General features: G+C 47.6%; 1 protein-coding gene across 1 annotated transcript in view; it reads left to right on the forward strand.

Moving 5' to 3' along the window:
- ATM (ATM serine/threonine kinase) overlaps window positions 1-25334 on the forward strand; it is a 1424234-nt gene that overhangs the window by 528789 nt on the left and 870111 nt on the right. Inside the window, exons 26-27 of the mRNA XM_078657051.1 lie at window positions 5798-6044; window positions 21558-21679. Coding sequence (XP_078513177.1) covers window positions 5798-6044; window positions 21558-21679 — 369 coding nt within the window. The remainder of the gene's footprint in view (window positions 1-5797; window positions 6045-21557; window positions 21680-25334) is intronic.

Genomic DNA, 25334 nt, shown 5'->3' on the forward strand with positions numbered 1-25334 from the left:
TTTAGGGAAAAGCCAGGTTTTAATCCGCTTTCTGAAAGGGAGGAGTTCAGTTGTTTGGCGAATGTCAAGGGGCAGGCTGTTCCAAAGTTTTGCGGCTGCAACTCTGAAGGATCTTCCCCCTGTCCTGACCTTGTAGAATCTTGGTACCGTGACAAGACAGGCTGTGGAGGAGCGGAGGGCTCTGGTAGGGGTGTACCAAGTGAACATGGATTGCAGGGATCTGGGCCCAACTCCGTGTAATGACTTAAAAACAAGACAAAGTGATTTAAAAGCCACTCGCTGTCTCATGGGAAGCCAATGCAGCTCGGCCATAGCCGCAGTAGCCGAAGATCTCCTTGTCCAGCCAAGGGCCAGTTTGGCAGCAGCAGATTGAGCTCTTTGGAGTCGGTCTAGCAATACAGCTGGGGCGTCTAGCAGCATCGCATTACAGTAGTCAAGGCGACTAAGAATAGTACACCTGACTATTAACGCCCGGGCCTGTGAGGGAAGAAGTGGCATGATCTTGCGTAGGGAGCGCAAGAGGGCCGAGCAAGTGGACACTGTTTTCGCAACCTGAGTTTCCATGCTGAGTTTGTCGTCCATCATGACACCTATATTGCGGACGGTGGTGACCGGCTGAGGCTTTTCCGGGGCTTCAGGGGGCCAAAAATCGGTTGGGAACAGGCGAGGGATCCGACTTCCGGCACAGTACAGGACCTCGGTTTTAGAGGAGTTGAATTGCAGGGAGTTTTTGTGCAGCCAACCAGCTGTGTCTCTCAGACAGTCGTGAAATGATTCCAGGGGGATCGATTCTTCACCCTCCCAAGAGAGGATGAACTGAGTGTCATCAGCATAGTTTATGGCTTTTAGTTTATGGGATTTTATTAACGTGATCAAAGGTTTAAGGTAGACGTTAAATAAAATAGGGCTGATGGACGAGCCTTGAGGCACCCCATGGGGAACTGGGGAGAAGGCAGATTGAAACGGGGGAAGGGACACAGCCTGCTTCCTATCCCGCAGGAAGGAGTGAAACCAGAGCAGGGCGGTGCCGTCAACCCCTGCCTCCCTCAGCCTTTCCAGTAGAATCACATGATTGACCGTATCGAATGCGGCAGACAGGTCCAGCAGGATCAGGGCTACTGCCTGGCCCCTGTCTGCACGCATACGGAGGTCCTCCATGGCAGTGAGAACAGCAGTTTCAGTGCCATGGGCCGGACGAAAACCAAATTGAATTTCGTCCAGGATGTGATTCTGCTCCAGTTGTTTGGAAAGACAAGAGCTCACCCAACGCTCGGCGATTTTCGCCGGGAATGGTAATAGGGAGATAGGCCGATAGTTTAATAAGCACTCGGGGTTCAAGGAGGGTTTCTTCAGCAGTGGTGTAATGAGAGCCTGCTTCCAAGGAGCCGGAACAAATCCGCAACGCAGGGATTGATTACAGATCCTGCAAAGAGTGCAGAAGAGTTCCACTCCGAAAGCTTTCCAGGTGTTGGGGGGCAGAGGGTCGAGAGGGGAACCCGAAGAGATCCCGCGAGCCAAACTATCGAAATCCGCCTCCGAAATGGGGGGGAAATCCCGCAAGCAGTCTATGGGAAGGCACCCTGGGCTTACCTTGTTGTAATCAGTAGTGTCAGCTCCAGGGCTGTTAAGATGGCCTAGTGAGCGGGAGGTGCTCAGGTTATGGATGATGGTCTCAATTTTGTCCTTGAAAAACAGTGCGAGATTGTCGCAGAGTGCTTGTGTGGGAGGGATAGTTTTTTTGGCACATTCAGGGTGGGTGAGGCTGTTAAGGATCTTGAAAATGCTTTTGGAGCTGTTGGCGGCTGTAGCTATAGTGGAGCAAAAGTAGGTGGATTTACATTTAATGATTGCAGATTTATATTCCAGGAGTTTGTTTTTCCAGATCCGCTTGTTAGAGTCGGAGTATCCTTGCCTCCATTTCCTCTCAGCCTGTTTGCAGGCTAATTTAAGGGCCTTCAGGGAGTCATCGAACCAAGGGGCTGATGCTCTGCCCTTAGTTTTGCATCTTTTTAGGGGGACAAGGGAGTCAGTAGTTGAGGATATCCTGGTACATACAAGGAGACAAGCTGCAAAGTAACAGCTCGCAGAAAAAGACAGTATCAGATAACCATAAGACAGCAGAATAGCAGATTTATAGTTTGTTTTTTAGACACCAGGTAAGAAGAAGCAACAAAGAGACTGCACTTAAGCGGAGAGACAGAGACAGGAAATCAACACAGGTGACAGAGAGGCTGCATTTAAGTACTAGAGGAAGGGATAATGTGTGAAAACACTAGACAGAAGCAGACAATAGCGAGCCACATAGATCAAGATAGCACCAAAACAGGGGGCAAGGACATTAGGAAACCTCATAGAAACAAAGGTTTCAGCAGTCTACAGTGAGAGAAAATCAGCTACAATATGGAACAGAGCAGGAACCTCCAATCTGCAAATAGAGAAAGAACAATGAAAACAAAAGTGAAATTGAGATTGAAGCAATATCCCAAAATGAAAGGAGAGACTTTTTTTTTAGTAGAGCAGATATAGCACAAAATGACATAGAAAGTGCGCAAAACACCTGCTGGACTGATGCAACCGCATAATGGATAGTTATATGCAACAAGAAATTAACTGATGGGGGAGGCTGGAGGGTAACACCAGGTAGAGAGAGGTAGCAGCAGAATGCTAGAAGAGTGACACTAGATGCTGAAGCAAAACAAACACTAGACTAAAGGCACAGAAGATTTACTCCAGAGGAACTAACTGAAGAAGCAGCAAAACAGCAGGGAAACAGATGCACAAAACAGTCCTCCTAGCCTCATTGATTAATGATAAAACTATGAATCAGGGTTATCGTATGTTAATCTTCGTTTTAAAGTCTGAAAGCAACTCATGATTCAAATACATTTAGTGGTAACCTATGCGAAAATAAACTATTTGGGCTTATTTAAATAATACTTATTATGTTCCTAAATATTTTTAATCAATACAATCATACATTTGAAGTAGAGTGACTTTTAAAGTAAATATATAGCTACCTTGTCCAACGAGCATCAGAATAACACTACCTCCATATTGCGGAACATCAAAGTATAATATACTTCTAGCCCTAATTATTTTCTATACTTAAATTTTTATCTGACTTAATAATACAGCTGTCCTCCACGTAGCAACACATTAAAAGACAGTATGAACAGCAGCCAAAATTAGAGTGAGGGACGAAAAGAAAAAAATGGTTGGGAACTTAAAATCTATAACTCTACTCTCCATACATGTCATTAAAATGGCAAATCCATTCAGAATTGTATTGTAAGCCAATTATTTTTTTAATAATAATCTTTCTCTTTGCAAAGAAGAGACATTTCTAAAATGCAACTTTCAGCTGTAGGATCCACATCTGCCTGCCATCTGCAAAATTCATAATATTCGTTTTTTAGCCACAATAATGGCATATAGTTCGCAAAAAGTGTCCACATGAAAATCTGCTTTTAGTAGCACAGTAGAGCTGTCATCAAAAGAGATGTATCTAGCTTTTTACTAACCGTCAACTCCATATGTTTTTCTTCATGGATCCAAATTGGAACTATTTATCAAAAGCTAGGACTTCAAGAACCAGAAGCCATATTGCAGTTTAAAGAATTCTCTAATAAACATACCTTACTCTTTTAATTGGCAATCTGTATAGCTTATAAAGAATTTTCTGTATCTATTTTAATCTTAAATCAAGTTTGGGTGTAGTTGATTTTTGTATGCATATATATCTTTTCTACCACACCTGATTACCAATTAGTAGGCCTATATCTTCAATCCACGCATTTCTTTGTTTTTCAGATGTATTCCCAATATGTACATCCTCTGAAAGTCATGTAATCAAAAGGGGGAAAAGATCTGATTTAAACTATGTGCTTGAAGAAGAATGTATATCTTGAATCCATCTAGCGACCACTAGTGAAAATGTAATTACCACTTTCACAAGTTTGTTAAATTTATGTAACTGAATATTTGGTAACATGTATAGACTTTTTAATTTCTATTTTAATTTTCATTCATACAAATAGCAGCACCCTTATGAAAAATGAATACATCTCCTTTTATAAAGTGCTCTTGCCTTCAGTCTATTTCACTGCAATTTTTTTTTTAATACTTTACATCAAACAGTAGGGAATAAGAATTCCATTAAAAAAAACTTAAAGTACTTAGTGTTTAAAACATGAAATAGAAAATTATTTTTTTATATGTACTTTTAAACAAAATGTTGTGAAGCAGCATTATCATTTGGGGCAGACCAACGTTGCAAAGTAAGCCTTGTGTCCTGAGTATTCCGAATCCTTTACTTAATGTTATAAAAGCACTATATTCCTCTACATGGTGTCATGTCCTGCTAGCGGGCGATCATGGACTTTCCTCAAAAATTTCAACTGAAAATGGCTAAATGCAGGGTTGTCTATTAGCTTCCTGCTTTTTTTCCTTATATATTTATGATTAGCCAAATTTGTTAAAGGAAGGAGGAGGGGCTGCTCTAAAGTTGGGCACTGGCCACACAGCTTCGCGTCTGTTTGCAAATAATATTGTGATTTTAGATCTTACTCCAAAGGGCCTGGAAAATTGTTTAGATGCCTCCCGAAAATATGCATGTATCCATTCCTTGAAAATCAATACACAAAAAAGGAAAGTACTGACTTTCCGAAGTAATAAACAGAAAAAGATTAGGAACTATAAATGTTTTGTAGGGAATCAAGAGATGGAAGTAGTTCACACATACCTCTATTTAGGGATTTTGTTTCTGTATACACATTTCAGCTATTTGAAGTCAGGCACAGGGTCTTGGGACTGCACTGTTATCACTTTATTGGGCCAAAGGGCATCAATACTATGCTAATTTACTTATGGCTTGTCGGATACAAATTTCACCTACATTTATATGCTATTGAAATAATAGACACAAAATATTGAAATTTTATCCATAAAACCAAGGGTAAACTTTTCAGGAAAAATTGTAGTTTAAATACTCGAGCACCAATTGAAGGGTTACGTTTTGAGATGGGCTCGCCACACTCTTATGTAATGGGGTTGGCTGCTATCTTGCTTTTTACTTTGAGGTTATTTACATTCTGGTCTTCAGTCAGAAAAAAATGTGAACACTCTCCTCAAACTTTTTAAACAAACCCTTATGAACTTTAATCTAAGAGAGGTTGATTTGATGGAGCTGTCTTGTGCCCAACCTAAGCAATGTTTTGAAAATGCCGGTTAAAAGTAATTCTTGAGCTTAAATATGTTAGCCTGTAGGGGAAAGATGATGATGAATTTTGTTGTTTCCTTACACACTGAAGCTCAGCCGAAAGCATGTTTAGCTTGAAATGTAAATGACGAAATCTGCCGTTTTTGTTGGTTGATGCGTATGAACATTTCACCCTTAAAAATGGTTACTAGTGCATAGGTTGGTTTACACTATGAAGAGAGATTATGTGATTTATGTGAGTAATAGATGCAAAAACTGGATCATGTTTTATTTACTTGCACTACTCTGCACTTTAGCTGACTTCTTTTTCTGAAACCTCTATTTTTTTAATATGGCATACGTACGACAAATAGGTGACTTCTGTGTTATTTAAACCTGTTAGTGCATTGATGTGTTTTAAAATGTTTAAATATTTTAATAGTTTCTAAAATAAGTATTAAATATTTGTGATTGTATATTTTTTAGTGGATCGAATTGTAGATCCGAATCTTAACAAATTTAATAAATCCTGTAAATGATTAGTTACCTTTATTTTTATGATTGTATAAATTCCTTTCCCTTCTATTCTAAAATTTGCAGGTCATTTTATAAAGTTCTGATCCCACACCTGGTGATCAGAAATGAATTTGAAGAAGTGAAATCACTTGCTAGTCAGATAGCAAAGGACTGGCGGCTTCTGCTTGCAGATTGCTTTCCAAGGGTCCTTGTGAATATTCTGCCTTACTTTGCCTATGAAGGCTCAGGGGACAGTGACATGGCACAACAGAGAGTGACTGCATCTGATGTCTATGATATCCTGAAAGAAGAAGACTGCTTGGGAAAACAGGTATATGTCCTAGTAGCACTCCTCCAATGTGTACTGGTCATAAATGCTGTAATGGAGTGATCATTAGACACAAGTAGTTGTCGTCTTCTGAGCCATGAGACTTTGATCACTTAATAAGAATGATCTTTTTTTTACACTGATAGTACTATATGTGAGGACAAATGTGATGAGGGGTTCTCTATTTCTTGTGGATTTTTTCTGCTTTCTTGTTGTCTATATTAGCATATGAGATTAGGTTTAAGCACATTTTTCCAATTTCAAATGCTGCAAGATGCTATGTTTACAAAGAACATTTTAAAATGCATCTTTGTGTTCTAAAGATGCAAAGACATATTGAAAATATGCATTAATAAAAATGTTATCACTGTTTTACTCCCTCTTCACCACCTGCAAAAAGAACAATTGATGGACCGAATGCAGAACAATGTCATACATTCACCCCAGTACAGAGATCTGGTCCTACCTAAATCCATCGTTTTTTTGTTCACCGTGCCATTCCAGTTTGAACCCAGCCATATGCAAAACAGTCTTGAGCCTGGGCCTCATGGGAATAATCCAGCCCGAACTACCAGGCCATGTCCTCCCCTGACTGGAAACAAGCATTCTAGGACTGGCTTCTGGGTTTCACCCCTCATCAGCCAGGATAGCTTGACTCCAGTGGCATGGAGAGCAAGGGACCCAGGCCTGGGCATACCCATCCCACTCTGGGTGACAAATGTAAAAAGAACAATTGATGGACCGAATGCAGAACAATGTCATACCTTCAACCCAGTACAGAGATCTGGGCCTAAATCCATCATTTTTTTTGCTCACCATGCCATTCCAGTTTGAACCCAGCCATATGCAAATCACCACCATCTTTGTTCATCCCCCCTTCCTGACCCGCTGATCTGGCCAGTACTACAGTATGATGCAGCCCCATTTATATATTTCCTATTTACAGATGACTCCGATTTTAAGTAGTCACCAGGCATCAAACTGGATCTAGAAACTTTTTTCGCAGTACCTCTGTGCACCGATAGGTGGCGCTGTGTGGCTCCACACTGACACCGTTATGCTCCAGAAGTGATTTTTGGAGCCTATACAGTTGCCACTCCCGCGAGCTGACATCAGTTCCCTTCTTTCTGCACCCCCAGACGTAGGTCCGGAGCTACCTTATCTCTTTGAGACCCTTTACTTCAACTAAATCCACTGTGTGCAAGAGACATGTCACCATCCATAAAACTGGCTTTAAATCCTGTAAGGATGACCAGTGACAGATCCTGACCAGGTTTGCCTGTAGGGCTTGGGGTCTAGTCACAATTCTAAGGCTTGCAGTGATTGCACGTCGATGAACCCAAAGCCCACCCGGGACTACGAAGCGAAACACTACATCGCCAAGCACCGGAAAACTCTGGGACGTGACTGGTCCAACTCAAAGGATTGGTCCCGGTCCAATTCTAGGTCCAGAAGTCTTTCCCAAGATTAAGAAATCTGAGCAGGGCTCAGCCCCTTCCTGCCACTCTCATACTCCAGAGAAGGTGCATGGACATCGCTGTACTTCTTGATCGTGCTCCCAAAGTGGATCGACGTCAGAGCCTTCGAGGTCCGAGCCTTTCCCCGCAACTTGCACTGGCACAATTCGAATTTCAGGTGCAGTTTATGAAACCCAGAAGAGATGTCAGCGACCCTTGAGGACATGCTCTGGGTCTTCGGATCCTTACCAACTCCTTCTGGTGCATCTTCAGGTTCCAAGAAGCCAAGAGGCCCTCTATCGCTAATACCGCTGGTGGCTTCACCCATGGCACCATTGGACCCTCCGAGTCCCTCACGGACACTCCTCCCTACTCCAGTTCTGAATCTGCTCCCGGCACTGCGCTCCACGCCAACTCCATTGGTGCTAGAAGACGAGGTACCTATTGTGCTCTTTGAATTTGAGTTGGCACTGCTGCAACCTTGACCGAAGTTACGCTCGACTGCTGTTGAGGCTCCACTTTCACCACTCAGTTTGCCACCTCCACAAGGGAGAATTCACACATTGCATTCCGTCTTTGGCATGGATTCGGCCAATGATTATGATGCAGGTGACAAAATTGGCCTGCCATACTACAAGAAGAATTCGTGTTATGACATTCAAGAGGCCAGTGACTTCGATACCTCCCCTGAGTTGTGTCTCTTCTCACCCCCTGGTCCTGCCGCTCAAGCGAGCGCTTCTTGTGCATAGTTATACATAGGGCAACCAAAGTTCTTGACCTCCAGAGGTCAAAACCATTGTCCTAACGTAAGTTCTTCAGCGCAAACATTCACTGAGCCCATCTTGCCTTTTAATGAGGCATTTACAAACACCTTAATGGGGCCCTTGACCAATCCTTGCTCTGGCCCATAGTCAACCGCCAGTTCACTAGATGGCGTTGACCTGGGCCACCCTGCATTTTTACCTCCACACCCCTCCACTGAAAGCTTGGTTGTGCAGGCTACTATATGTTAGAGGAACCTGAACACATTTCAGACTACTCTCCTTAATAGGGAGTCAAAATGGGTTGAGACTTTTGGGAAGAGAGTTTTCTCTTCTTTTGCTCGGCCATCGGATCAGTGAATGCCAGCTGGCTCCCGGGGTGCTATTCCCATACCCTTTGGGATTTAGTGCCTCAAGTCTACCCATGTGTCCCAGAAGATCTCCAGCCTGTCCTAGCCTAAGCTATTCTGGACGATTCTGTTTGTGACTTGACACCACTGATTGCTTTGTGCGGGACATTGGCCTTAGCGTTGCCATGCGCTGCCACTCCAGGCTGCGGGTGATAGAACTCTCCTCTTTGTGGGCAAAGAGAGATTCTGCTCGGGAGCGTTCCAAGGAGAGCAGAGACTCCGCACCCTTCCTAGGCTTATCTGTCCCACCTCGCCAGCTGCCTCAGCCCTATCATTACTTTCATGGTTTAAGGCAGAGGTAGCCCGTATGGCCAGCCTATCCAACCTCAGCAAGGCACCCAGCAGTTCAGCTTTTGAGGCCATGGTGCCCAAGATCCCCGTGGTGAAGGTCAGCGGGCCTCTCAGTCCACTGCCCGCCATCCTCCCTGCCGCCGCACCTGCCAAATCCATTTTGCCTGCCCGTCCTGGAGCACAGTAACCCAATGGAAAGCAGAATCTAATGGTTCTTTCCGGGATGGCAGGTGCAACATCAGACAGGTGGGTCCTCCAGTTGTTTGGAAGGGGTATGCCTTGCTCTCCCTTTCCACTCGCTGCACCTTTGCCCCTTCTCACAACTACAGACAGAGCACCATCTGTCTGTTTTGCGTCAGGAAGGCTTTTGACCACTGGGGCTGTCGAGTGGGTGCCTGTACCAGTAGTAGGATGTATTTGTTATTCCTGCTACCTTTTGGTGCCCAAGAAGGATGGATACCTGTGCCATATCAACGTCTTCTTCCACAAGCACAAATTCAAAAAGGTTTTGTCTGCACTCAACCCTGGAGACCTGCATATTTCCATATACCCATACGCTAGGTCCATCCGCGCTTCCTGTGGTTCATGTGAAGACAGTAGCATTTCCATTTCACTTTGCTTCCCTTTGCCCTCACCAGTGCCCCTCGGGTGTTCACATAAGTGATGGCGGTGGTATCAGCATGCCTTTTGAGTTCAGGGTGCCAGCCTTCCATTAGCTCGAAGACTGGCTGTTGGAGGCAACCTCACTCCAGGCAGTCATATACCTCCAGACTACAGCGAACCTCCTGTCATCGTTCACTACCAATGTATTGAAGGCATACCTGACTCCTTCTCAGATGCTCCCCTTCATCGTAGCCAACCGCAACACAGTACGATTTCATGTTTTTCGCTCTGAAAAAAGAATCCAGGGCATTCAGGCTATAATCCTGAGCTTTCAACCTCTGTCCTGGATTTCAGTGAGGTTGACTCTGTGGCTGCTGGGACTGATGGCCTCCTGCATCCTACTGGTGATCACGCCAGGTGGCATATGCAGGCTCAGCAGTGAAATCTGAAGTCCTGTTGTGCCCAACAACAAGGGGGTCTCTACGATCACATTCAGATTTTGGAGGAGATTGTGAAAGATCTGCATAGGTGGCTACTGGACTGTGATTGGGTTTGCGGCAGACTCCTATTGCTTCCCCACCCAGAGCAAACAGTTGTGAACAATGCGTCACTTTTGGGCTGGGACAACATACTGGGAGAGGTGGAGATCAGAGTTCTGTGGTCTCCAGCAGAGTCCCAGCTCCATGTCAACTTTCTGGAGCAGAGTGCTATCTGCTTGGCATTGAAAGCCTTCCTGCTTTTCCATCAAGGGGAGGGTGGTACAGGTGCTCAAGGACTACACCACTTCCATGTGGTACTGCAACAAACACTGTGAGGTTGGGGTACGGTCCCTGTGCCAGGAGGGCTAGCACCTCTGGAAATGGCTGAACCACCTAGTGGACTCATTGAATGCCAGGGCGGCAAACTCATCTGTCTGTATCTAGCAGATTCAAGTGGTGTTACACCTGAAGGTGGCCCAGGGTCTCTTCCACTAATAGAAAGAATCTTAGCTCATTCTGTTTGCCATTGCCGAGAATGCAGTGTCAGCACATTTGCATGTTGGAGTTTCCAAGGTGTCTTTCGCTCAGAGATGCCTTTCCACCTGTGTGCCTTTCTGCCGAGACCATTCCTGCCCGAGTTCTCAAGAAGATAAGGACGACTGGGCACAAAGTCATCCTAGTGGCGGATTGGCCATATAAAGTATGTTTTCCAGAACTCCTATGCTTGAGCATCTGCTCTTTGATCATTGCCAGAGAAGCCGCTTCTGAAAATGTTGTAAACAGTATACTATAAAATGTGATGGATGAAATTCTTGAATTGAGCTCAACCATTAGTAATTATTTGGGCCGCATCCCAATCCATTGTTATCTTGCACACCATTCCATCTCGGTTTGGACCCAGCTATATGGAAATCAGTCTTGTCCCTGCTCCAGTGGAACTGTTCAGCATATTCCACCAGGGCTAAAGCTGGTACCACTGCATTGGCACTCGGAGTTCCGGTCCTAGACATCAGCCAGGCATCTATGTGGGCATCCTTCCATATGTTCATGTAGCACTATTGTGTGGACAGCCTAGTTCGCTGACAAGGCACTGTGACTGCTCGTATAAACTTTCTGGTTTGAGTCCATTCACAGCCTGCCTCCTTTTAGGTACTGCTTTAGTATCTATTCTAAAGATGAGGAAACTGCAGCTCGAAGTCTCTATCAGAAGAACAAGTTACTTATGTTTAGTAACACTCTTTCTGGTAGAGACTCTATCTAGCCATAGATTCCTCACTGACCCAATCATCCTCCCAGTTCTTGGACTCGTGATTGGCTTTTTCGACCCCGTTCTTGGACTCATGATTGGACTCTACCTGTTATAAAGATCTGAATTTTAGGCACCAACACACTGGTCTATCAGTTTGCTTTAGGGACTCCACATATGGAAATTGTGACAGTCTTGAAAGCAACTGACCTCAGTGCACAGGAGTGGTGCAGTGTCAGTGCAGAACCGCATGGGGCACCTTATGTGGTGCAGAGGTACTATGGTAAACATTTCCAGATCCACCCTGACGCATGGGAATATTTAAACACTGCAGCCCACAATTGAGGATTTGGGCAGTGATGTTTTAAGAATTCAAGATGCTGCACGTCCAGACTGCTCAGCAATGTCAGTTAATATTAGTGCACAATAATGCAGGTACTTCGTGTGTGTAGGCATCAGCTGATTAATTTAACTTTTTGTTTCTGGAGGGTAGGTTTTTAATCTTGTACTTTTTCCACCGAGGCTCTTTTCACCTGATTGTTTTTTAATGACAAGGATGGCTCTTTGATGGCACGAAGTCTTAGTATTCCGAATGGATTGATTGTTTTGTGTTATAAATGGGAGTAAGACCTTGACCCTCGGTCACTGGTCTGCTCTCTCCCCAGCAACTCCGCGATATTGACACAGCTGCTGAGCACCCTGCCTAAGTGTTCGAGGCTGCGGTCTGCCCTTTGGCTGCCCGTGGCTGCCGCTGCCGGTCCCAGCCCCCGCGTCTGTTTGCATTTTTGGGTACTTATATTGGATAATTCTCTTTTGGGGGGTTATTGCACTGCTGATTTGGGCTTGTACTTTCATGTAGTTGTTTTGATTTGTTGGCCTTTGGTAATTGGTTTGGGCTTCGCCGAGCCCGCGCTTTCCTGCTGCCCTGTATTGCCCCTGTCCCCGCCCCTTCCTGCCTCCCAGCTGATTCGTCCCTCCCCCCTCCCCTACATAATGGCAGCCGCCACGCGGTCGCGCCTAAGACAAACCCGTCTGTGCCCGTCCCCGACTGCGGCCAGAGCCAGGAACCCTGGACCTCCAAAACCACGCTGATACAACTCCACCGCCCTCCACGCATTCAACCCCGGAAGGCACAACAACTGCCAAAGATCCACACCGAACACCACCCATGAACAGTTCTGCAGACACTGCTGACGATCCCTCACCCTCAACAGCTCCCCCATGCCTGCCGAAGGCTCACTGGACGTCCACACCACCGAAGCCCTGACGTGCATTCTACTCAACATCCGCTCCCTACAGACCCGCTGTCAAGATCTGGGACCTGCTCTACACCCTCTCATACGACGTCGCCTTCCTAATGGAAACCTGGACTAACACCACTTCCAGCCCCGACATCGCGACCGCCATCCCCGACGGATACAAAATCTCGCAGAACGACTGGCCCCACCTTCCAGAGGATGACTCGCCATCGCACACAAAACCCTCCTCCGACTCTCCACCTCCAGCACGCGCGACCCCCCACTCCAACACAGAACACCTCCACTTCCAGATCCAGACCAGCCCCAGGACCACGTTGCGCGGCACCCTCACCTATAGACCCCCCGGACTAGCACCCAGTTCGCAACCTCCATGGCCAACCTCTTAGCACCCTACGCCATCACCTTGACGGACTACATGCTACTCGGAGACCTGAACTTCCACCTCGACAACGGCAGCGAACCTGACTCCATCACCTTACAGGACAACCTCTCTAACCTCGGAATGAAGCGGCTAGTCAACACCCCCACTCACAGAGCAGGACACACAGTCGACCCCATCTTCGCAGGAGGGACCAACTTCCACTTCAGCCGCACCTCGCAGCCCCTCTGGACGGACCACCACTGCGTACACTTCACTTCAACACCACCACTGCACCCAAACCCTTCGCACGCCCGCCACTAAGTAACTGGAGCAAGATTACAGAGGAACACCTCAAAACCACCCTACTCATAGCCCCTCCCCCTGTACCACAACCGACGCCAACTCCGCAGCCAAAGAACTCCACCGCTGGATCTCCAGCTATGCCAACAAGCTTGCACAGCTCCGCCACCCGGTCAAACAATGCCCCCTGAAGGCCGCCTGGTTCACCACCAAACACCAAAAAGCCAGGCAATCCTGCAGAAGCCTCTAGAAAACCTGGCGAAACCGGAAAACCCTGGATGACCTGAACAGCTACAGGAGCGCCCTGAAGGAATACCACACGTGCATAAGAGACACCAAGCGGACTTTTATCAAGAACAAGATCCACACCAACGCAACCAATGCCAAGCAACTGTTCAATGCCATACAGCAATTCACCAAACCCTCCCCATTGAAACCACGGACGTCAGGCCATCCCAGGAACTCTGCAACAAGCTTATCTCCTAATTCCATCTGAGAATCAAGGCACTCTACGAAAACTTCAGTGAACAGAAGCCGGACACCACCGCCCCCATCACCACTGACAACAAGCTGACCATCACAACCTGGAATCCCGCCACCGTCGAACATATTACCACGATAATGAAAAACACCCACTTGGGAGCCCCCACGGACCCCTGCCCATCACACATCTAACATAGGACTGCTGCCGCCATTGCACCTGAACTAGGATGGACTATCAATGCCGGCATCTTCCCAGATGACTGGAAGCGGCAGAGGTTAAACCCCACTTCAAGAAGCCCATGGCCGACCTGACTGACCTGAAAAACTACTGGCCCATCTCTCTCCTCCCCTTTGCTGCCAAAGTCACTGAGAGACTCGTAAACCCTCATCTGACCGCCTTCATTGAATAGAACTCAATCCTAGACCCCTCCCAGTCTGGATTCAGCAGCAACCATAGCACCGAGACCACCATCCTAGCCGCCACCGATGACATCTGCATGCTTCTCAACCAGGGCCACTCTGCAGCCCTCATCCTACTAGACCTCTCCGCAGCCTTTGACACCATCTGACATTGCACTATCGCAGCCAGACTCCACGATGTGGGGGTACGAGGAACCGCCCTCAACTGGATCCAGTCCTTTCTCTCAGGCAGAACACAGAGGATCAGACTCCCTCCGTTCCTCTCCGAACCCATAGAGACCAACTGCGGAGTGCCCCAAGGATCATCACTAAGCCCCACACTCTTCAACCTCTACATGCCCCCCTCGCTGCCACCGTCCGACAACATGAGCTCAGTATAGTATCATACGCCGACCACACCAGGCTCATCCTCTACCTCACAAAGAACCCCCAAAACACTAGACTCTGCTTCCAGGAAGGAATGAAGGATGTTGCAGCCTGGATGAAAGATAGCTGCCTGAAGCTCAACTCAGAGAAGACTGAGGTCCTCATCCGCAGACCCTCCACCTGGGACAACACCTGGTGGCCCTCAGCTCCGGGAATCCTCCCACCCCTACAGACCATGCCCAGAACCTCTGCCTCGTCCTTGACTCCTCCCTCACCCTGACCCGCCATATCCACTCCGTCGCCTCCACCAATTTAAACTGCCTTCGCATCCTCTGCAAGACCTTCAAATGGATATCCACGGAATGCAGGAAAACAGTCACCCACACACTCATAACCAGCAGGCTGGACTACGGCAACGACCTCTATGCCAGAATCAACAGAACCCTCCTACACAACCTCCAAATGATCCAGAACGCAGCCAAACTCGTCCTTGGGACCCCACAACACGAACACATGACCCAACACCTGCGAGACCTCCATTGGCTCCCCGTCTAGAAGAAAATAACCTTCAAACTGCTCACCCACGCCTACAAATCCCTCCACAACATCAGACCCAAATACCTCAACGAGAGAGTCTCCTTCCACGTACCCAAAAGGGACCTCCGCTCTGCTGACCTCACATGGCAGAAACCCCCCCCATCCGCAGAAACAGAACAAGCGGAAGAGCTTTGTAATACGTTGCAGCCAAGGCCTGGAACAAGCTCCCTGTCAACATCAGACGCTCCCCTACCCTGCACACATTCAGGAAAGCCTCAAGACCTGGCTCTTCGACTGACCGGAGCAGCAGCCCCCCTCTCCTACCCAGCGCCTTCAGACCCTCACGGGTGAGTAGCGTGCTTTATAAAACCCTGATTGATTGATTGATAAATTCCCACCTTGGGAATTGTTAAGCTTTCTACGAAAATAATAGTACTTTTTGCTACCACAGCAAAAGCTCCAATGCAAATTATTATTTTGTCTCGGACCATGGTTGATCCTAATCTCACATGGAGAGGTGTCTTAGAGGAATGTCACTGTTGCCGCCATTCCTACTCTGGATAGATGTTTAGACATTTGTATGTAAAGACTGATGTATTGGGACTTGCTTTCTAATGGAATTCTTTGGCGATCAAAAGTTGCAAATGAAGAACACGAAAAACGGTTGATGCCATCTGATTATACTCCCAACTGCCCTTACTTGTTATTTTCTAAATGTTTTTGGCATTGTCAGTTCTCGTTTTTGTCACGGTTTTTACAAAACTTGCTAAGGAAGCTGCTGCACCTTTGTCGCTCAAAAAAGAAAAAAAACATTGGCTTAAAACAAAAATATTTTGTCTCAAAAATGCACATTTTCATAGTAGTCCCTGGTACTGAAGAACAAGTTACTTACCTTCGGTAATGATATGTCTGTGAGAGACATATATTAGTTATAGATTCCTTACCTTAGAATTATACACAGGCGTCGGTCTGGATCCGGAGAATTTGTTTTCAGCAGTACCCTGGCGTTGGTCGACTCTGCGTTCTTTTACACAACATTCTACGCCAGAAGCGCAGAGCCATGCAAGATACTGACCACTGGTGCACAAAACTAGGTCCCTGAAAGGGAGTCCCATTCCGTAGAAGTCAGTTTGCAGAACGGGGAGGATGGGTGGGGCAGTAAGGAATCTATAACTAATATATGTCTCTTACAGATATATTGTTACCGAAGGTAAGTAACTTGTTCATCCGAAAGAGACTATTAATTATAGATTCCTTTCCGTAGAATAGATACCCCAGCAATACCAATCCCAGAGGTGGGACCGCGAACTGAGTTCACACCAGAAAGTCCTGGAGAACTGAGCATCCAAGAAAGCCACCTCTCCGGACTTGACTATCCAGGCAGTAATGTTTAGTAAACATGTGATGCCCATGTGACTGCCTGGCTGATGTCACTGAGGGGGACTCCAAATGAGGTTTTGAAGATAGAGCCTGAAGCTCACTCACTCTGTAAGCAGAGGTGATGACAACCAGAAAAGCAGTTTTTAAAGTCAAGAGTCTGAGAGGATTATTATGTAGTGGCTCGAAAGGAGCGCACATAAGATAAGTTAAGACCTGATTCATAGCTGCCAAGGTTTCAGATTGCTATGTGTGACATTTTCATAATTTCTGTGTAATTATGAGTGACATTTCAACATATATGAGTGACATTTTTTTGCGACCAAAATCAAACAATGAAGATGAGGGAAACACATAAATATCAAAAATTATGGAAATGTCACACATAGCAATCTGAAACCTTGGCAGCTATGTATTAAAACTTGAACTCTGTCAGTGCGTGCATCTGTGTGTGACAAGAGAAAACACACAACACAACAGATTAGGCCGCCGTAAGAGAAAGAATTACGACATAGTAGTCCTTACTGTTGAGAACAGACTTCAACTTCTGCTACTAGTCTCAGACAGAGTCGAGTCCAGTGACTGCTGCAGCTGGCACTGGCACTCCACTGGCTAGCCTGTGGTAAGCACTCAGTCCTGGCTGTCTCAGAGCCGAGCGGGGGTCAGTAACGGAGCGGCGAGCCCAGACTCAAGCCGCTGAGCCGCACAGGGGGTCTGTTCTTCAGAGGCCGCACAGCAGCAGTGGTTTCTCCCCGCACATGCAGCGCCCAATGCAGCCCAGGCCTCTCATGACGAGCTGTGCCACGATATTCCCTCTGTGAGACTCTGAGTCTCACCGTCCATATTGACAGTCAGTCTGTGCCGTCCCGGCCCCGCCGGTGTCCAACGCCGGGCGAGTAAAATAATTTACAGCGCACCTAGTTTCAGTCTCTGGGACGGCCGACGGGGACATCGTATCAACACTGAGCAGCACAACTCTCCAGTCCGTCGAGTCCCCCGCCGCTTCTCAGACATCCTCACTGTCTGTCACGTGGTTAGCGCCAGGCGGGGATTAATGCAGGCAGAGGCAGCAGTCTGCCCTGGCATGACAGTTTTTGCAACATTGTAGGAACCATTGGGCAAGCACTCTCAGAGCAGCACGATCATATCAATGACAGTCTCCTGGAGTAAGTCGGCGGGGAGCGAGCACTCAGCAGAGCAGCCGGAGCATACAGTTGTCAGAGACCCCTGCGAGCGCGATAGCACCCTGGCGTTCTGGTAGCCAGTTTCAGCTGTCAGCAAAGTGCAGCCAGTCTCAGTGGGCAAAATGCGTGACAATGCATTCCAGTGCGGTGTTGCGGAAGACCACACTGAAATGCGTTAGAGTCACGCCTGATGCGTGATACTTGGCAGTAGTACTGATTCAAGCCCCACTGGGGCATTACGAAAGGAGTAGGAAGAATGAGGTGAGTAATGCCCTTAAGAAACCTATTTACAATAGGGGACTTGAAAAGAGAAGGCTTATCGGTAAGGCAAAGAAAGACCGAAAAGGCCGAAAGATTGCCTTTAAGGGTTCCCAGATTAGAGCCCTGCTGGGCCAAAGAAAGTATGAAGAGGAGAACCTCAGAAAGAGGGGCAGAAAGGGGATTCACAGCCTTTGCTGTACACAATGCCACAAATGTGTTCCATCTACAGGCATATACTGTCTTAGTAGAGGATGCTTGGCTGCCAAGATGACATTCCAGACTTCGGGAGAAAGGTCAAAAACTGTCGATGTCACAGCTCAATCTCCACGCAAGGAGGTGGAGGCTGGACAGGTTTCGGTGGAGGACCGTCACCTGCTGCTGCGACAGAAGATCCACCTGAAGAGGCAGTCTGATCGGATAATCAATGGTCATGTTCCAGACCTCGGGATACTAGACGCTTTGTGCCCAGTTCGGAGCCACAAGAATGACATGGGCCCTGTCGTCCTTGATCTTCTTCAGCACCCTGGGTAGAAGTGGTATAGACAGAAAGGCGTATAGAAGACCGCAATTCCACTCGGGTCGAAAAGCTTTGCAGAGTGAGTGCTGCCTTGGAAATTTCAACGGGCAGAACTGCTGACATTGCGCGCTCTCTTCAGTGGCGAACAGATCTAACCAAGGCTCTCCCTACTGCTGAAAGAGACCTTGCACTACCTCCGAGTGAAGACTCCATTCGTGATCCATCATGCACCGGCGGCTGAGTTTATCCGTCCTGCCAGGTGATGAACCACCAGGGACATGCCCTGATGTTCCAGCCACGTCCAAAGGCGAAGAGCCTCTTGACCTAGGATCCACGACCCCACCCCGCCTTGTTTGTTGCAGTACCACATGGCGGTGGTACTGTCCGTGAACAGTTGCACTACCCTTCCTCTGACAGAAAGAAGGAATATCCTCAGTGCAAGACTAATCACCTGGAGCTCCAGAAGGTTGATGTGGAACCCGGACTCGACCGGAGGCCTCTCACATGTGGCCGCCCCATTCCAGAAGTGACTCGTATGTCACCACTCTGAACTCTGGTTGGGGAAGGGAGAGGATCTGCCGCAGACCCAATCCTGGTCCGTTAGCCACCACTGCAATTGGTGCGCAGTGCCCTCTGAGATCTGGCTGCGCCCACTGGAACTTCAGGGCCCACAGCACAGCCCACATATGCCACCTGCCATGATACACCAGCAGGATACAGGAGGCCATGAGGCCCAGCAGCCTCAGGGTCATTCTCACCGAAACCCGGGATAGAGGCTGAAACATCAGTATCATAGCCCGAATATCCGGGACTCGCTGCTCTGGAGGATAAGCCCGAAACTGTGCTGTATCCAGAACTGCTCTTATGAAAAGGAGCTTCAGAGAGGGACTCAGGTGTGACTAGGGCACGTTGATAGTGAACCCCAGCGCTGTGGTCTGGAGGTGGGAGATGACGGCCTGGGGCGAGCTCACCTTCAACAGCCAGTCATCGAGTTAGGGGAAGACTGGAACCCCTGATCTGCGTAGATGAGCTTCGACCACCGCCATCACTTTCGTGAACGCCCGAGGGGCGCTGGTAAGGCCAAATGGGGAGCACAGTAAACTAAAATGCTCATGGCCTACCATGAACTGTAGGTAATGCCTGTGGGCAGGTAGGACCGGGATGTGGAAATAAGTGTCATGCAACTCCAATGGTACCATCCAGTCTCCAGGGTCGAGCGCGGACAGGACCTGAGCTAATGTCAAAAATGTTGAACTTCTCCTTCCAGAGGAAGCCGTTGACGGCCTTGAGATCCAAAATAGGACGCAGATCTTTCTCTCTCTTGGGTACCTGGAAGTAGTGTGACCTACTTCTGGCTCAGGGACTCGCTTCATAGCTCCCTTGGCCAAGAGAGCTGTAACTTCCTGATGGAGAAGAGCCAAGTGATCCTCCGACATGCGATGGAGTGTTGGTGGCTTGGAGGGATGGCTAGTCTCGAAGGGGAGGGAGTAGCCCCTTCGAACTATCTGCAAAACCCACCTGTCCGAAGTGATGTTGTGCTAGTAGGGGAGGTGATGGTGGACCTGCCGCCCACTGGCTTCTGGTGGCCCTGAAAAGCTAGACTAGGAAGGTTTGGAGGCGGCTGCAGGGGGCATTGGTGGACTGACCACCCTCAGGCCCCCGGACCCACGACACTGGGTCCCACGTTCCCGGCCACGCCAAGGCTGGATGGCTTGTGCGGCCCTGTGTCTCTGGATGGGACATTCTTCCGTGGCCAAGGGACGAAAGGCAGACTGCATGGGGCGAGAAGGTGCTGCAAGGACCTGACCGTAGCCCCAGAGTCCTGGAAGCAGTCAAGCGCGTTGTCCACCTTGTCGCCAAACAGGCAACAGCCATCAAAGGGCATTTCCAAAAGTGTCGATTGGACATCCCCAGAGAAGCCAGAGGTGCTCAACCAGACGTAGCGCCTCAGGGCTACCGACGTGGAAATCGTCCTACTCAGCAAGTCGGGGGTATCCAGCCCACACCGGATGGTGAACTTTCCTGCGTCTCGACCCTCAGCATCAGTGCCGGCGAGCACGGCCCGGGCCTCCTCCGGGCACTGTGGCAGCACTTGCGCAACCGTCTTCTTCCCAAGATGGTCCAGCTTCTTAGATTCCCCATCTTGAGGAGCTGTAGGGAAAGCGCTTACTTTCGAGGATGAGGCTTGGACCACCAAGCTATCAGGGGTAGGGTTATGGTATAGGAAAAGTGGCTTGCCCGGGGCCGGGCGGTGGCATTGAGCAATCATCCTATCATCAGGAGCCCATGTGCTGGGCTTTGACCAGGAGCCTTGAAGGACGTCAGTAAGGGCCTTATTGAAATGCAACAGGGGCTCCGAAGAGGCTGCTGCCTGCTGAAGCACCTCAGTCAGGAGGTTAGTCCTGATCGCCACCATAGGATAGTTAAAGGCCCAAGGCCTCAGCCGCACTACGCAACACCACTGCGTAGAAAGCGCCCTTCTTCGTAGCCACGGTAGGGGGAGAAAGACTATCAAGTTCTCGGGAGGTATCTGGACCACTGGCATCACCCAACTCCTCTCTCCAGTCCGGCTCTTCAAGCTGGTCTGCTAGATGGTCAACAGACCCCTCCCACTCCTCCTCATCCTCTTCTGGCTGCCAATCAGGGCGACCAGGAACTCCAGGGAAGAACAGCGATACAAAAGTACTCTCCGGCACCCGTACTGGCGGCGCCGAGGCTGGAGCCACCAGCATCGAAGGCCTAGATCCCGCAGCTGAGTCTGCGTGGCACGAAGGTGTGCCCAGTTTTTCACATAAGTAATAAATCATTGTCCTAATCGCGCACACTTGCTTTTTTCATGCTTGTTTATGTGGGACTGTTTACTTTATGCAAATCAGATTTTAACCCTGTACGCCTACGACAATTTAATAGCCGTCAAGTTTAATTTTCCATCCATCCCTGTATTGCTTTCTCTGTGATTTGATAGACAACATGCTTTATTTACAAATACAAAGAAAATGATGTATGCATTCTGCAAAATGATTCATTTCTATCAGCTGATAACATCCAGGCACATAGTACACCATATTTTTTCATCTTTATGTGATTGGTAAGGGACTGGGCACTTTGAATGGGACTTGTTATCTTTATTTTGTGTACGATAAAGTTCGGAGTTACTATCATATACTATCATATAATACATTGCTGTTTCTTTTTCAATTTTAGCAAATTGATCATTTATTCCTCAGCAATTTGCCTGAAATTGTGGTAGAGTTGCTTATGACCCTACATGAGATTCCAAGTACAGAATTGGCTGAAGGAAGAGGAGAGCTATCAAAATTTGTTCGGTAAGCAACACTTTATCAAACGTCCGGGGATTTGCAAGGGTAATTTTGACTGGTGAGACAAAATTATTCCGTATGTTGTGTTTGCTTTACATTTTATGGTGCCTCCCTTCAGTCCTCCTCCATACTGTTTTGGCCTAAATACTGTTCATCATTCATACAAACGGAAACAAAAAACACAGAAACGGCTCACAGATTAGGAGCTAGAATTTAACAATTTTCTGATTGGTTTCTGCCAACGAAATCTTTAACTGCAAATCGTTTTTAAAAGATTATAGTAATCAATTCCTATAGCAGTCCATACAGCCTATGCACTTCATTGATTGGGTCTTCTATACAGCCAGTGCGATGGGTATGCTCAACGCCACTCTTTGCAGGCCATCATCACATTTTCTACTGTGTGTCATGTGACATTTACCCTGCATTCCATGTTTGAAACAGATTTGGAGGATGATTACAATGCTGATGATGAGATAATTCAACCATACCACAAAGAGAACTGGTATGATGACCTACAAAAAGCTAGAGGCCTTGATACCTCCTGAGGCGGGGCTCCTTTCGTCCTCTTGATTCTGCCACTAACGAACGCGCTTCTTATGCCATAGTGATGATTCTTTGGCCGAAGTCCTTGACCGCCACTTCCTCACTTTGAAGGTACTTTGTTGGGGGGCACGGGCCACACCTTTCTCTGGATAGGGGCCTTGGACCTACAGATGCCTATTTCCATTTTCCTATCCTTCAGTCCCATTGGCTTTACCTTCGGTTCGTGTTGAGGCAGGAGCATTTCGATGCTTCCCAGACGGGCTTTCGCCCAAAACATGGGACAGAGACTGCTCTACTGGCTGTGACTGAGGAGGCGAGACGGATCTTGGATCGGGGGGGATCAGTGGCAGTGATCCTCCTCGATCTGAGTGCCGCTTTTGATACGGTTCATCATAAAATTCTGTTGAACCGTCTCGCCGACCTAGGAGTGTCTGGAGAAGCCCTGGTTTGGTTCAAGTCTTTTCTATCTGACAGAACCTTCCAGGTCTTTGATGGCACATCCGTCTCAGCAAGCAGGCCTCTGGGGTGTGGAGTTCCTCAAGGCTCATCATTGAGCCCTACGCTCTTCAACGCATACATGAGGCCGCTGGCTGGGATTGTTCGTCCGCATGGTATTAACATCATTACCTATGCGGACAACACCCAGCTGGTGGTCTCCCTTGTGCAGAAGAGCGGCCTCCAATCACCGCCCAACCTAGCAGTGTGTTTGGAGGAGGTGAGGAGCTGGATGATGAGCTCATGTCGGAAGCTCAACGACGATAAGACCGAGCTCATGCTACTGGGCCCGGCGGCCCCTTCCACTTTGGAGCTGCTATGCCCGCGAGCATGGGGGCGGTCCCTGCCCCGAGAGACAACATCAAAAGCCTGGGGGTATGGCTAGATAAGTCACTGGGCTTCAACACTCAGGCCACCAAGGTGGCGGCCACCTGCTTTGGCCTCCTTAGGGTGATAAAAAAAATCCTTCCCCTTCTTCCATTTGAGGCCAAGCAGATAATCATACAGGGCCTCGTCCAATCCCGTCTGGATTTTAACAACGCCCTTTATCTTGGAGCACCGGACTACACCCTAAAAAAACTTCAGCTCGCTCAAAATTGTGCTGCCCGTGCGCTACTTGGAGTCCCACGAAGAACATCTACAAAAGCTGGGTTAAGAACGTTGCACTGGCTGCCTGTCAAGGACAGAGTGAAGTTTAAATCTCTGTGTATCGCACATCAGGCTTTTTGGAAAATGGGACCAGAAATCAACCACTCTTTGATTTCTCCTTATCTTACCAACAAGGCGCTTCGCTCCTCATCTGCATCTCTGGCTAAGACTTCTAGAATCTTTAAAGCCAGAGCAGGAGGACGTTCCTTCTCGTATGATGTATCAGGATTATGGAACACCCTCCCCCTGCACATGAGAAGCAATTCCAACTTAACCAGTTTTCGGAAGCAACTTAAAACTTTTTTGTTTCAGTAACCAGAATCCTTGTTTTTTAGTCTGAGGGCAATTCTGTTTAGTCACAGCGCCTGGACGTCTCAGGGCAACTGTAGCGCTTTACAAATGTCATTTTCATTTCATTTCATTTCATTTCCTGTTCACGGTGCTACTCTTTCTCCTCATTAATGACCCTTAAATGATAACCAAAGTAATCGCAGTAGTGACAGCATACATTCGGAGGTCAGGGGTCACAGTTTTCTCCTACTTTAATGACTGGCTGTTGAGGGCGGGTTCGCCCCGCTAATCATCTACTACCTCCCGACTACGGTGACCTCCTTTCATCTTTGGGGTTCACTATCCACATGCTGAAGTCACACCTAGCTCCATCTTAGACACTCCCCTTCATCAGAGCCATTCTGCACAAGGTTCGGTTTTGTGTCTTTTCCCAAGATAAGAGAGCCCAGGACATTCAGGCTATGATTCTGATCTTTCAGCCTCAGTCCTGGATTTCAGTAAGGTTGAATCTGAAGGTGCTGGGTCTGATGGCCTCCTGCTGATCAAGCATGCCAGGTGACAAATGGGCTCTGCAGTAGGATCTGAAGTCTGTGAGCCCAACATCAAGGTGCACTGTCAGACCACGTTCAGATTTCAGAGGAGACTGCAAAAGATCTGCAGTTTTTGTTGAGGTGAATCACCTGGCAGGATTGTTGAATGCCAGTGGAGATAAGTTCAGCCATCAGTGCCAAGCAGCTCAGAAGTGGGAGTTGCACCTGTAGGTGGCGCATGGTCACTTCCATGAATGGGGGAGCCTTAACTCAGTCTGTTCACCGCTGTGGAAAAAGCGCAATGTCCGCACTTCTGCACATTACAGTTTCCAAGGCATCTGTCGCTTGGAGACCTGCCCGGCCTTGAGTGGAACTCTAAACTTCTGTATGCCTTTCTGCCAATAGCACGTCAGCCCTGAGTTCTCAAGAATATCAGAATGGACCAGGTATAAGTCCTTTTAGTGGCTCCGGATTGGGCAAGGAGAGTATGGTATCTAGATCTACTGGGTTTGAGCATCTGCCCACTTCCGAATCAGTGAACATCATGTCTGTCCTTAATATTGCCAGGCGCAGATGAAACCTAACATACTGGCTCTCAACTAAAAAACTAATTACCTGCCCCAATTACAGCCTTCATCTCTCTTAAGACACTTGGTCAGATACAATTGTCCCGCTTCAAAGAACAAAAACATTGTTTATTTCATTAACTAAAACATTTAGCATACGCACTTATTAGAAGGAGGCAAAGTTAACTTCACTTGCTGGGTGTGTTTCCACATGGAGCACCAAAGCAAGCTCTTCTGAATACCCTGCTATATGACTCCTGGAGATTGGGACAACACACTAGAGGCCATCTATATCTATCTTAGTGTAAAGATCAGAAGACCAGTTGCATCATGGCCTCAGAGATCAACTTCTAAGATATTAGTGGTTGTTCTCTTTTTTCAGAAGGCCCTGCTGCATGGCTGCTGTTTAATCATCAGATTTTCTGATGTGTCATAAATCTAATTTGTTCGCCTAGTTCTATTATTGGAGCACAGAGCTCCATGAGTGGGGCTCTGTCATTTGTATGATATAGAAATGTACGCATTTTTTCACACATTCTCACAGGATGGCTATAACGCAGAGTTTAGAAAGAACTTTGGCATGAG

The sequence above is a fragment of the Lissotriton helveticus genome, chromosome 8 (genome assembly GCF_964261635.1).
Source record: "Lissotriton helveticus chromosome 8, aLisHel1.1, whole genome shotgun sequence".
Lineage (NCBI taxonomy): Eukaryota > Metazoa > Chordata > Amphibia > Caudata > Salamandridae > Lissotriton > Lissotriton helveticus.